Here is a 15359-nt window from a genome sequence, read left to right on the forward strand (position 1 = left end):
AAGAATGCTTATTCACTACTGGTGGGCATAAACTGATGACGCCAATTTGGAGAACAATTCCACAATATCTAATAAAATTGACCATATGTCCCCTATGGCTTAGCACTTCCTTTTCTAGGGATTTAATGTAGCGAAATTTTCATACATTTATACAAAGAGGCATGTATAATCTGTAATTTTTAAAAGAGCAAATTGGAGTAGTTATAAAAGCCTGTTAATCAGGGAATGGATAATAAATTACAATAAATTTATACAATGGATTACTATTCACAGTTTAAAATAAGTGAACTAGTTTTGCAGACAATATTGAGCAATTATGAAATCACAAAATTGAGATAATAAAAATAATTTGTAGAGTTACTCTTTTAGATTATACTCTTGATGTAAAACCTTAAATGCACAAAATAATAGTAAATATTATTAGGGGATACTTGCTTACATAGTAAATGTCATTAAATTAGGACTAGGAAGAATACTTAGGATAGTAGTTCCTGCTGAGGAACAATTATAAAAACTTTTAACCAAATATATGGTTTTATTTATTGAAAATATATACATAAATTTTAAGTACATATTAATGAGTAATTGATGATAGTGAGTATGTGGGTGTTCTTTGTATTATTCTTTTTTATGTTTATATTTGAAACATTTTTATAACTGAAGAGAAAAACATACAGAAGGTAAAAATCATTATGCCATGTTATAGAATGCAAATACTTGACTGCAAGACAAGATAAGCAGATGATGCTAGACTAAGCTTAAGAATCATTTTTGAAAGAATCTTTCCTGATATTCTTCCTCCATTCTTCATTGTTCCCAAATTGCGCACTTACAAATTAACCAGTTGCTTTGTGTGTTAATATACCCTATACATACTTCTACTAAATTACATGTTTTACTTATTTCTTTACAGTTGTTCTCACCCTAGAGACCATAAACTCTTTGGGGTGAGAGACTATATTTCATTTATCTATCAGCTATGCATAGTTTAGTGGCTAACAAATAGTAGGCACCAAATAAATTATTTGATGAATGAAATACTAAATGATTGAACAAGATTCTAAAGGAGGAAGAAATATGTAAGAGATAATTACCAATACTAAACTTTGCCTACATTTTAGTTTTGATCTGATCGACACTATATATGCTCTTGCCATATCCAATAATAGGACATCCAATCAGTCCCTTTGCGTTAGTTAAGATTAGATTTTGCTATGTATAACTGGTGAACTCAAAATAACAGTAGTTTCCTTTAGAAATTTCTTTCACACCAAAAAGAAGCTGAAAGAAGGTAATCCAGGGCTGCTGTGGAGGTTCCAGAGTGTCAGGGACCATGTTCCAATTATCTTTCTGTTCCACCATCTTTATTGAGGTACCACATGAACCAAAAGAACTGCTCAAATTGCATCAGTCCCTCTTTCTTTCCTTCCTTTCATCTTTTTTCTTTCTCTTTCTTTCTCCCTTATTAATCCGAATAGACAAGAAGTGCTTACCCTGACTTTTGAAAGGAGACTTCCTAGTAGTACTCTATGGCACTTCCCGTTATATCTCATTGGCTAGTACCTAGTTAGTGGCATGGCTGCTTGGAGATGTACAAGGGGCTGGGAAATGTCGTTTAGCTGCATGGCAGTGTTTTCAGCCAAAATTGTGGTTGGTTCGGTTACTAAGGGGCAAGGAGAGAATGGACATTGGAATACAATTAACAGTCTCTGAATTTTTAATCACTAATGGATACCAAAAGGAGAAAGGGCTTTTCCCTTAAGGGACGAGCCTGATGAAAGAGAGAAGTAAATGGCAGGGAAAGCTTTTTAGTTTGCTATTTATGTAAGCCCCAACAAGCCAAAAATCAGAAGATTTTATGTTGAACCTAATTCCTATCAACTTCAGTTTTGCTCTCAAAGACAAGATATTAACCAAATATAATTCATGTTTTAGAGTGTCACTTGTAAATCTGATATGGTAGGATTCTTTTGCCATTTTACTTCTGCCAGATCATATAAACTAAGAAATAGTTTGATTTTTGGTTATAGGATAATGTCATAAATTTGTTATTAGCCAAAGTGCTAGTCTTAGGGAAAAAATGAGGTAGTAGTAAAATTAGGAAGCTAATATTGTATAGGCACTTAATCCATAAATAGTCAGTCAACTTCCCTAGGGTGTTTAATCCTGGTCAACTCTTTCTGGTATTGATTATTTTCCCTGGGTTGTAAAGTTTGTAATGAAAAGTTTTATTCTTTGGAGATTTGAAAAATTGCTTTTCATGAGTTCTCTATCTTGCAGGCTCTAAATTATCTTGGTATTCAGCCCACAAAGGAACAACACCAAGCCCTGAGACAGCAAGTACAAGCAGACTCAAAAGGGACAGTGTCTTTTGGAGGTAATATTAGGTTTACTGTGTTGTATTATCACCGAATCATCATTCAAGAGTTATTGTGACACATTTTCATTAACAGTGTTTGTTCTTTAGAAGGAGAGAAGGAAAAGTAAAACTACATCCATTTTAAGTTCCTTAATCAGTACCCCAAGAACTCAGCTAGAATTACTGAGCTGGCAGGGTCAGCAGAAAGAATTTTATTAGGACCTAAACAGCTCCAAACTATCATCATTCTATCATATTCTTTTTATTTTTTATTTATTGCATAAACATTGCTTTAGTAATAACAAAAGAAACAGTACAAAATATGGAAGTTCTGATTTCACTACTGTGAGGTTCATTCTAATCCTTTTTCAGCTGATATCATGTAGTAAATATTTTTGTGATACTACATAATTACAGTCATCCCTTGCTATGGGAGAGGAATTGTTTCCAAGACGCCTGCATATACCCAAATCCAGCCATACTCAATCTCATAGACAGCCCTGCAGAACCCACATATAGTAAAAGTTTACCCTCCATATATGTGGCTTCTGCAACGGGCAAATATTGTATTTTTGATGCATTTGGTTGAAAAAATTTGATGTATAAGTGAACTTGTGTAGTTCAAGCCTATATTGTTCAGGGATCAACTCTATTCTTATTAAAGATACCATAAGGTACCACTTAGTTGTTATACTATAATATTAAGGCTTTCTACTATTATGAATTTTGATTGTTTCTTAGTAGCTGATATTACAAATCTGTATTTATCATCATTGTGAATGTAGCTGTTTTTCTTTCTTTCCTTAAGCCTAATCCTCACAAATGGTTTAGACTTTTGATACATACTGGTAAATTGTTTTTCAGAGATATTTTGCAATATATTTGTTCTACCACCAGTAATGTTTGAATGTAACACGTTTTGTCTTCTTGTCACTATTAAGTATTTAATTTTTTCTTGTATAGTAGATGTAACATTGTATCATTTATAAAGCATCTGTATTGCTAAAAAGAAAATTGACCTTTTGGTTTTTAAGTGATGATAAAAAGATATTTTTCATCCCATCTCCACTTGAAAATCATCCCAAAATAATCATGAAAACAAGAAACAGAAAAACATATACAACTAAAACTACAATATCTAAGGACAGAAAAATGGGTGAGGAAAGTAAACAAATTTGTGAGCAGAAGTAGGTAAAGCCCAAGTGTGTGAAGATAGAGGAAAATCACAATGAGGAACAAGTTGATTTGACCCTAAAATGATTTAGGAATTGAAGACATCAAGTACTTCTGGAGACTGAGTTTTTAGGCAGGATATTGAAACAGAATTGTTGGAAATCTTTATAAGAAGAATTATGTGTGCTCTTCTCTGCCCTTTCTCAAGTAGTCCGGCATCTACCACGCTACACCTCCGGGGAAAAAGAAGTATATTCCTCTGAGAAATTAAACCAGAGATCGTGCACCCATAGTTGCCAGCGGCAAGGGAGTTTGTGGAGTATATAGTGAGTCATCACTCGTAATATGCATCCAGATTGCTCAGGGAACTTTGCCGCCGTGTTTATTACTATAGGCAGAAGACTACAGTATTCTCTCTGAAGAAGTGAACAAAAATGTCAGCTGGCCACCAGATTGCCCTGTAGTGAAAACTGCCAGTTGACAAAGCAAGTTACACACACAAAATTTCCAACCAACTTTTTTAGTGCCCAATTCTTAAATATGAACTCATAGTCAAGAGTCACCAGAGATTTGGAGAAATCCTCCAACATAAAGTATAGAACCCCAAACTATCAGACAAACAGAATAAAGGAACTCAGAAAAAAAGAAATACAGAAGCACAGAAGACAGAAGAGAATTTCAGGTAGGAGGCCAGGAGCAGTGACTCATGCCTGTAATCCCAGCACTTTGGGAGGCCAAGATGGGTGGGTCACTTGAGGTCAGGAGTTCAAGACCAGCCTGGCCAATATGGTGAAACCCTGTCTCTACTAAAAATACAAAAGTCAGCTGGGCATGGTGGTACATGCCTGTAATCCCAGCTACTCAGAAGGCTGAGGCAGGAGAATCACTTGAACCTGGGCAGTGGAGGTTGCAGTGAGCCCAGATCGTGCCACTGCACTCCAATCTGGGTGACAGAATGAAACTTCATCTCAAAAACAAAACAAAACAAAACAAAAAATTCAGGTAAACTCTCATAACATCTTTAAAAAGATAAGTGAAGGTAACGCAACCATGAAATAAAGTAGGATGTTGTAAAACAGGAACAATCAGAGAATACTTAAAAGAATCCTTGGAAATTAAAAATACACTAGCCAAAGTGGAAAATATTTGAGGATACATAGATAAGTAAGTTACTCTCCATGTCAGAAGAAGCCTATGAACTGTTCTTTTTCCTATTTAACCTGTCTTAGCCTCAATTTTTGTCATCTGTAAAATGGACAGGATAAGAGGACCTACCTCAGAAGACTGTTGGGAGGATGAAATTGCTAAGCACCGTGCCTGGCATACAGCAGCTGTTACATAAACATTAGCTGCTGCTATTAATAATTGCTATCAAACCTCAGGTTCTTCCAGCTAGAAAAGCCATAAATCATAATATTGTCATATGTTTCAGAAAAAGTTCTACTTATAATACAAGGGTTGAAAAACTATAGTTCCACGCTGTATATTTGCTTTATTATTATCTTAACCAAATTATTAATTTTAGCAAAGCTAACTGAAGTAAGTTCAGACCAATTTGTCTCTTACTTCTTATTTGAACTACATTTACCTATCAGTCAATACTATTTTAAGATAATTTATGCAGGTTAAATTTGAAACATTAGCAACTTCATATAGAATAAAGTAAGATTTAGAAGGGGTTAAATGCTATGTTCTTACTTAAATTTTTTCCATTTTAGATTTTGTCCAGGTTGCCAGAAACTTGTTTTGCTTGCAGTTGGATGACGTAAATATTGGTGCACATGAAATTTCCAATATATTAGATTCACAGGTAGAGTATGCCCTATAGAATTGCTTTGACACATATAAGTCACAAGTCTTGAATGTTATATGTCATATGTGCAGGCTTTTTTCACTTAAAAATAGCAATAATACATGTTTCTTGCATAAATATATAAATACAAATCAATTTAAAATCAAAAGTAAAAGTTCATCCTGATCTTCATTCTCCTCTCTCACCAGCTTCTTGTGCTACTCCCATACCTAAGTTTACCAGTATTGGCAATTTGATATGTGGAGAATACGTGCTATGACTAGCTAGCTAGACAGACAGATACCATGTGTGCATGTGTCCATTCTAATCTGTTTTATCTCTCTATAATATACACATAGAAAAGCACCTATATAATGTGTGTATATACTATGAAATTTTATAGTCTAAACCATCCTTATTTAATTAGCATCAGATCAAGAAACATAAAATTAAATAAATACATTACCAGATGCTCTCCTGCCCCCAGGTTCCGTTTTGATTGCTTGTAACACCCCTGTACCCCCACAAAAAAATTGGGTAACTACTCTTTTACCTTCTAACAATGTAAATTGGTTTTGCCTCTTTTTGTGCTTTACGTAAAATGGAATTGTGAAGTCTATTTGCTTCTATCATGTGTTCTATAGAAGTTTGACATTTATATTATTGAATATTTTAGTCCCTTCCGTTGTGGATTTTTGGTAGTATTATCCTCTTAAGGACCTCCTTCTTAATTTATGTTCTATATAATTTCTATATTTAATTAACTAAAAAATTCATTCTTATTTATGCATGGCAAACCACTTGTTTTTGTTCCACCATCATTTGTTTAAAAACTCATCTTCATTTTTGCCATTGATATGAAATGCAAACTTTATCATATACTAAATTTCTATCTAGATACACAGATCTGTTTCTATATCTACCATTCAAATGATTTTTACCTTAAAATTGACTTAGTCTTATGATATAGTTATAACAACTTTTCACTGGTTGATTTTTTTGTTTGTTTCCAGTGATTAAAATCATTGGATATATACATATATATTTTTAAAAGAAACTTGTTATTATACAATTCTTTTAAATGTTACCAGTAGAATCTATATACTACAGTATTTTATGCCCATAGCCATGTATTTCAAAGAAAATTCATGCGTTATCCTTTTATTCTCAAAACTTTGTCTTTCTTTTTCTCTATTAGCTCTTATTTCTGTTCCATATAGACCTGGAATCTCGTCCTAATAACACATAATTGTATGCTTGGGAAATGATCACCCTATCATTTTGCTGCAAAAAAAAAAAAAACTTTAAATGAATTAAAATGATTTGTTTTATTTTCCTATGTTTATAAGGGTTTACAAATTAAAATTTTCTTCTGTATTGAATTATAATTATACTTATTATTGGTACATAATTAATCAATAAAATTAGAAATATGACATAACTTTTGATCAATTTTTATGAACATAATATTAAAATATAAATCTATATTTTAATAGGGTGAAAGAATTATTTTCATGCCAGCTCTATCCCTTATGAAATTACCATATTTACCTGGGAATTTCTGGACTCTTTATTCTGGTGGTTTCTTGGCTCCATAAGCCTTGATATGTGATAAGATGTTCTCCTATCTTGTTTATCTTATTTACTTACTTTTAATTGACAAATAATTTTAATTTATTGTGTACAACATGATTTAGAATATGTATACATTGTGGAATGGCTCAATTGAGCTAATTAACATATGCTTTACCTCAAATAATTTATTTTTTTTTATAGTGAGAACACTTAAAATCTACTCTAGCAATTTGCAAAATGCAATACATCGTTATTAACTATAGTCACCATGTTGTACAATATACCTCTTGAAGTTTTTTCTGCTGTCTTATGGAAATGTTATGTCCTTTGACATCACTCCCAAGTGCCTCCCAGACCTCCTGCCATTCTTTTAAAATATCACTTTGGCTAATCTTCAGTCTTATCTTCTCCATATGAGTTCTATGAAAAATCTTGCTCTGTTGAATTTATACGTTATTTTGGGAAGAATCAACATCTTTATAAATTTAAGTTTCTGTGAACATGTTATGGCTCTTATGTATTTATATCTGCTTTGATGTCAATATATTTTACATATATTTTAATTAATTATATTTTAATAATCTAGTTACCTTACACTATTTGTTGCCATTAAAATTAATGGTACATTTTAAACATTTGTTTCATTTTAAATTTATTTGGTTATATATAAAATAAAATTAATTTTCATATATTTACCTTATATCTTACAACCTTGTTATACCCATTTTCTTTTTATTTTCCAGGAAGTCTTCAACATTTTTTGTTCTAATGATCCCCTTTCTGAATTGCTAATAGTCTTATTAACTTAGATATTTCTTTATTTTTGTTTCTGTTTTCAGTGATTTTTAAATAAATAATATGGTCAGTCAAGTTCTTTGAATGCTGCTAGAAACCCTAAATTCAAGCGGGAGAATAGATGTGTTACATGTTTTTAATAACTTAGTTCAAGTTTAAAAACAAAAATTGCACTTTTATTTCTTGGACATATTTAGAGCTCTACTGTTTTCAGGTGATATCCTTTATTGACAGGAAGTTTGAAGACTGTTTATTATTAATTACATGATTTCAAATTCCAGAAACACAGAGTATATAAGTATATGATTAATTTATTGAACAAATAAGTCTGACTGCTCATTTAAAAAATGATGCATGTAACTTTTTCAATGTTTCAAAACACTTTGTTCTCTTTTGTAAGCAGTCTCTTTTGTAAGCAGTCTCTAAGCATGTTGCCCATTGCAATCACCCAAAGATCTGGTTGTTCTGTAACCCTCAGGAGAGTACCCAGTTCTCCCAGCATGAAGCACTGATTTATGAGAACTAATTTTGTAGCATTTATTCAAAGAGAACTAAAGCTGTATTCAAGTAGCACAGTTTTCATTCTGCTGATTCAGGTGTTGTGTATTTATCTACCTAATGTTGATGGCAGGGAGCATTGTTTTTTACTGCTGCCGTGCTCATTTTTTATGTGGAAGGCAAAGATAGTTGGGTAATTTACAACATGATTCTTACTTAATATTCACTTGTATTTCACTAAAACTTTGGTTTCACGTTCACTAATGAGTAATGTAACAGTTCAAAGAAACATTATAAAAATCACAATTATTGTCATGTGGCTCACCAAAAACAAATACAAAATTACTGATTGTTTTGCAGTGTAATTCCCTACTTTTTTGAGTTCAAAAGCAGGTTAGTCCCCCATCTGAAGTATGTCAATCAGTCTATAGTTATAGATGCCATCTGTCTATGAGGGTGGGAAATTCCGCTATGGTTACCCCCTCAACCACTCAGTTTCACAAACAACAGGGCTGGGTCATTCTGTTAGGCATACATGTCTTTTACTCATAGGTTTTCTTTTTTTGGCTGATAAAGATGGCTTGTCTTTCTTAATTTATTTTTAAAAACATTGTTACTGAAATCTAATATACACAAAATAAAGTACAAAAATGTGAAGTGTACAATTTGATGAATTTTTATTATGTGTCTCAAATGGAATCACCATTCAAAAGGCTCCCTCAGGCCACCTTCCCAGTCAGCCACCACTTTCCCACCTTTACATTGGAACCAATATTTTGACTTATAACAACATAGATTATTTTTGCCTTTTATTGAATTTCATAATAAATAGAATTATAGAATTTGTACTCTTTTGTAACTTGCTGCTTTTGCTCATTATTTTGTCTGACTCATAAGATCTCTTGAGATGCTATCTTTTAAGTAGGAATTGCTGAGTCAGTTTAAAATCAGTCCTACTTTTGTTTGTTTGACAACTTTTGGGTTTGGAAGAATATGACATTTAGAACCAAAAATATAATTATCTTACTGTGAGTCTAATCATCATTGCTACATTACAAAATTCACACAGTCCTACACCTGCTGCTGGCACAAGGTTATATGCAGAAAGGGCAAGGCTAGAGCCCACATTTAGCAGTACTCTAAACTTAGCAATAGCAGAATATAGTCCGTCATAGTATGATTTTATCAGACTAATCAAGTACTGTATCATGAATGGATTATCTTAAAATTATAGACAGAACACTAAATTCCCTAAAATAGATTTTCACAGTTTGGGCTCTTGTTAAGTCAATTTAGTGTTCTGCGACTACCATTTTAAACAAGTATGGAAAATATCAAAGTGAACTGTATATGATAAAACTGAGTAATGTTTCACTTATACTGGTTCATAATATGTACATATTTCTCACCATGTATAGCAGTAAATACTTTACAGCCACTTCTCTAACAAAAACACGAAATATATATTGAACAACTGCAGTGTGCATGTTTTGTTATGTTCACATGTCATTAAGATAGATAAAACTTGGCCTACATATTTTAAGGAAAAGTCATGTGCCCAAATAATTACAGTAAGAAAAGCTGCATTGTGTGGCAAGGCCGTAAGAGTAATAAAGCTTAGAACATTCAGAAAAGATTCATAACAGTTGCCATTTGAGTAAATTTTGAGGGATAAGTAGGATTTTATGTGCTCAAGAGGTGAGTAGGGAGTGATAAAAGTATTAGCATAAACAGAAAAATTAGAATGTAATGCACACAGAGAGTAGTCTAAAGAAAAAAAGATAATTGGGTTCATTCAGGTGACAGAAGTTATGCCTCAAAGAGTAAATGTTAAATTTAGAAGTCTATGCTTTACTCAGTAGTCAGTGAGGAGCCATTAAGGAAAACATTTAAATGACAAAAGTGATATTTTAGAAAGAGGAATCTTATGTGTGGTTATCTAGGAAGGGAATGAAAGTGGTGGTAGGTAGTCTAGACAGAGGACTATAGAAATAATCCAAATAAAGATAATAAAAAACTGAAGTATAGTGAAGGTGGGGAGAATAGAAAGGAAAGACGTGATAGATCTAGATTACTTACCGAAAACAACTGCAACAAGTATATCATCAGTAGGACTTGCTGACCCTTTGGACATGAGAACTATGGAAGAGGAATGAATGAAAAAAAAAAAAAAAAAAACTCCACAGTTTTGGCTAGGATAACTAAGAATATGATGGTACAGGTAGCATTAATAGAACTAGGGAAATAAGCAGAAAGCCTTTTTCAAAGTAGAGACGATGACAGGTTGTGTTTTAGAGAGATTTAAGAAGCTGGCAAGTACAAATAACCAAAGGCCACTGGAAATTAGGAAGTAGACACTGGGAAGGAATTTGGGAATATTTTGGAGAGTGATAGTTGAGGCATAATAGTGAATGTGCTCACTCAGAACTTGTAGGGAAAAAGGAGAAAAGGAACAAACTTTGGGGAACCTCCCAAACCCCCTTTCTCCATTTAAGGAGTAGACATGAAAGTAACTCATTGGGAATAGCCTAAATGTGCAGAAGGGTGGGTGAGATATTAGGATACCACAATCTAAAGAAGATAAAATTTCAAAGAAAAAAGCCTTCAATAATGTTATATATAACAAAGAAGAAAGTTGGTGGGGGGTATTTTCTTTGTCACATGGCAGTTTTATTGGTGAAAATTGGAAGTAATCATTTTAGAAATATGGGAATGAGAGGAAAGATATATAAGCCAGATTATAAGAAGTGAAAGGAATGAGCAGGGAAATGGAAGGAGAAAAGAAGATACCCAGAAATTTTTAGGTGAATAGGATAGTAAAGTCACACACACTTTTATAAGGAAAGGAGGTAATTGAATAGGTATCTAATGAAAGGCCTTGTCAATAAAATTAGACTAACACTGAAGTTAACTGTTTTCTAACTGTTTGTGTTTAAAATGAATTGAGATTAGGGAATACGGCCAACAGAATAGTAGTTATCCAGAATTGGTACAAGTCAAGTAACTTAAAATATGATAGAGCAGCAACAGTAAAAGGAGAGCTGAAGTCAGACCTAATCAGCACAGTCCAATGACCTATAGTATGTATTTCTTGACATCTCCAGAAGGAGATTCTAGAAAGCATAGTAGGAATGATTTACAATGTTACTTACCAGCTGTTGCAAAGTTCAGGGGATCCAAGGATCACAAATGTTATTGTGAGAACCAGACAAAAAACAGATGTGGAAGGTTAAGGAATATAAATTTCAGTAGTTAGTGATAGATTTTGAAAACAGGTATCTGTCTGTAATTGTTGCTGTCAAATAACAACAATTCATTTGCTGCTGCCTTAGCTGAAGTATATTTGAATGGAACTGTATTAAAAAAGTCATTGAGCACAAAGGGGCTTTTCAAAGAATTCACAAGGAACATCCATGGCCAATTCTCTGACTGCAAGTTTTTGCTGCACAGTCCAAAATAGCAGTGGGATCATAAAACATTTTTTTAATTCATGGTTTGTTCTATGACTATTTAGTCTAGGCTTTGCCTCTCGAAATAGTACCATGGATTCTTTTATGCATGATTTACCTCTATGATGTTAAGTTCAAAAGTTTATTATCACATCCCTAAAATCCCAATCTATAATTACTCTTAATAAATTATTTTAGCTCTGGTATCTAAAATTTTATTTAAACTCTTTTTTTTTTTTTTTTTAAGACATGGTCTCACCCTGTCATCAGGCTGGAGTGCAGTGGTGCAATCTCAGCTCACTGCAGCCTTGACCTCCCACCCACCTCAGTTTCCTGAATAGCTGAAACTACAGGAGTGCCCCGCCATGTCTGGCTAATTTTGTTTACTTTTTGTAGAGACAAGGTCTTATTATGTTGCCCAGGCTGATCTCAACCTCCTGGACTCAAGCAATCCTCCAGCCTCGGCCTCCCAGTGTGCTGGGATTACAGACCTAGGTCACTGCACCCAGCCTTACTTAAACTTTTGAATACTCCTTATTTCACTTCTTAGAATGAAAAAATGGAATAGGCCATATGAATGCTGAGTAGCAACATTGAGTTTCCCAGATTGTGTTTTGTATACTTTAGTTCCATGAGCTAGTATAAAAATAAATAAATGAAGGCAACAGGGTGAAGAGGTTAGGGGTTTGTAGTATGGTGAAATTACTGAGGAAACATGACAAGTTATTATACTTTTTTTTTTTTTTTGGCAATTCAAATGCTCATTGGCATATTAAGACTGTTGGAAGCCATGCAGGAAATAAGATTAATTTTTTCTAAATCATTGACTACTACCACCATCACTACCACTCAATTTTGCTTTTACACAAAGCCTGTTGATATCCTTTGGAACACACTCTGGGAAATATTATTACACTGTAAAATGTGTTCAAAATTATTCTAACAATTAGGAATGAATTCTTATGAGTGTGTGTGTTGAGTACTTCTGAGAGAGCAGAGTAACAGAGCCATGAAGAATGTAGATCATATAAATTATGGGCAATGTCCATAGATACCCAAAAGCTAATGTGACAGACCAAAAAGAACCAGTGATGTTCAGGGAAATAAATTCCCCCCAAATAGGAAGAGTAACTCCTACTTTTGTTATTCTAGAGTTTGGAAAGCAAATATGAGTTTATTACATCTATTCCACCATGTTTTTTGTTGAATCTTTAGTAAAAATCAGAGACTATGATTTGTGGGACTCTTGGAATGGCCATTTGTTAGCTGTGAAACCTTAGGCAAGTTATTAACATTTCTGAGCTTGTTTATTCATCTGTAAAATGGAGACAAGGTGATTGATATTGAATATATACAGTCCTTAGTAATGCATCTGCACATATAAGTTTCCAATAAGTGATTGATATTATTAATTATTTTTATTATTCTTTTTTCTACTCCATATTCGCTTCACCTATCTAAAGGGCCCTGCTTTAAGTCCATGCTTACATAACAACCACTTTCTCCACTTAATCCTTTAAATTCTATTTTCTTTAGTTGTTATAGCTTCCACAAAGGAGATGGCTGTAAGCTTGGATTTTTATCTCTGATTAGACTGTCGTTGTTTTTTACATTGTAATTGATGGTCAAAGACATCATGCTAGATGTAAGAGAACTGGTCATCTCTGCTATTTTTTGTTGTTGTTATTCACTTGTGCATAAATTATTAATATTATCTTCAATCTACAATTTCTGTGTGGGAATCTTTTTAAGCCACTTGTCTGTTGCATTACATTTCACTTAGTTAAAACCAGATACATAATTGATAAATATACTTTACTAGGCTCATGTAAACCATCTGATTTATAATGTACAGCATTTTGTTAGCCTTAGATACCATGCAATTAGAAGGAATATATTTAGGGAATAGTTTATGTTGGTAATTCCTGAAGTCTTTTTGACAAAATAAAAATTCCAGTCTTCGAATTTGGAATTTTAAGGAAAATTATATTGTTAAAATAATGATAAAGGTGAAAACAAAATCAAAATTCTATTATAAGTAACAACAATGTAAGGTTAAGCCTAAATGAGTGAAATTGCTTTAATACTTTAATATTCCCTTTTATCTAATCAAATGACTCCAACTTAAGAAACTGAATTTTGTTATTAGAATACAAAAGCCTAAGACTAGTCAAAAAGGATTTTTATGTTACCTCTCATAATTAGCATCTAATGCACAACTTTTCTGTTATATTTTAATGTTGACAGCTTCTTCCTTGTGATTCTTTAGAAGCAGATGAAATGGAAAGGCTCAAGCGTGAAAGAGATGATGCCTTTAAAGAAGTAAATACACTTAAGGTGACCTCTAATTTAGTTTCCTTATGTTTTCTTCAGAAAAAAAAAGGAAAAGAAAAAATCCTATATTGGATTCTGAAGTATTGGGGCTTAACTTTATTTTTAATGGAAAAATATTAATATCAAATAGTAAAAATCATATTCTTTATTCAATTAGCCTTTAGAGAATTAATTTTTTGGTCTACATATTTATATTTCACATTATCTGTATAACATTTAGTGTGAACAATGGTTTTTGCTCATGTCTTCTGTTCAGGTTCTTTCTTACCCTTTTTATTCTCTCTCATTGGTGGCCAGGGCAGAATTAGATGAAGAGCCAATAAAGCAAGTCGTGGCAGTTTTGGATCCTGTGAGTTCTTTGGGAAATACATTTTTTTCATATGCAGGGCTATTCTTAAGGGACATCATGTTTTGCTAATGTAATTTGGAATTAAGACAATATTATGTAAGAGAGGAAAAAACACACATATCCCAAATATACTGTAACATTTTACTTCTATTTTTTGTTTGTTGGTTGGTTTGGTTTTTTGATTCTTGTTTCTGTTTTGTGTTTTTGAGACAGGGTCTCACTCTGTCACCCAGGCTGGAGTGAAATGCTACAGTCACGTCTCACTGTAGCCTCAACCTCCTGGGTTCAAACAATTCTCCCTCCTCAACCTTCCAAGTAGCTGGGACAACATGTCCATGCCACCATGCTCAGCTAATTTTTTTGTTTTTAATTTTTATTTTGTAGAGATGGTGTCTCACTGTTTTGTTCAGACTGCGTCTCAAACACCTGGGCTCAAATGACCCACCTGCCTCGGCCTCTCAAAGTACTGGGATTACAGGTGTGAGCCACCATGTCTGGCCTTGATTGTCTTTATATGGTTTCATTCTGTTTTTAGAGGAGTATTACCTTTAAATTACATCCTAATTTTTATAGAAAGCTCTATTTTCCAAATCTTCAGGAAAAGCAACATAACCACTTGATTTACCACTAATTCACCATAGGAACATATTTTTAAAATTATTTTATTAAATAAGGTATAGTATATTGACAGTTATTTAATTTTTATTAAATAGAAAATCTTTACACCAAAAAGAAAGAAAATTTTTTTTGCTGTCTTAGTTTTTATAATTCCAACCTCTAGAGGAAGCCATTGTTGCAAATATATTATTTATCTTTTCATAGATTTTTCTCTACGCAGAAAATTATATTTTTAAAAATAGGCAGGGCATGATGGCTCACACCTGTAATCGCAGTACTTTGGGAGGCTGAGGCAAGAGGATTACTTGAGCTCAGGAGTAATCAGCCTGGGCAACATAGCAGGACCCCATCTCTACTATTTAAAACAGAAAAACAAAAATAAATAAATAAATATATGTATATGTGGGGACAGGGAGT

General features: G+C 33.0%; 1 protein-coding gene across 2 annotated transcripts in view; it reads left to right on the forward strand.

Moving 5' to 3' along the window:
• STXBP4 (syntaxin binding protein 4) overlaps nt 1–15359 on the forward strand; it is a 202773-nt gene that overhangs the window by 60725 nt on the left and 126689 nt on the right. For both annotated transcript variants that reach the window (XM_033183556.1, XM_033183558.1), the window contains 3 exons: nt 2281–2377; nt 5251–5342; nt 13889–13978. In XM_033183556.1, coding sequence (XP_033039447.1) covers nt 2281–2377; nt 5251–5342; nt 13889–13978 — 279 coding nt within the window. The remainder of the gene's footprint in view (nt 1–2280; nt 2378–5250; nt 5343–13888; nt 13979–15359) is intronic.

Source organism: Trachypithecus francoisi, unplaced genomic scaffold, assembly GCF_009764315.1.
Source record: "Trachypithecus francoisi isolate TF-2019V2 unplaced genomic scaffold, Tfra_2.0 Lachesis_group20, whole genome shotgun sequence".
NCBI lineage: Eukaryota > Metazoa > Chordata > Mammalia > Primates > Cercopithecidae > Trachypithecus > Trachypithecus francoisi.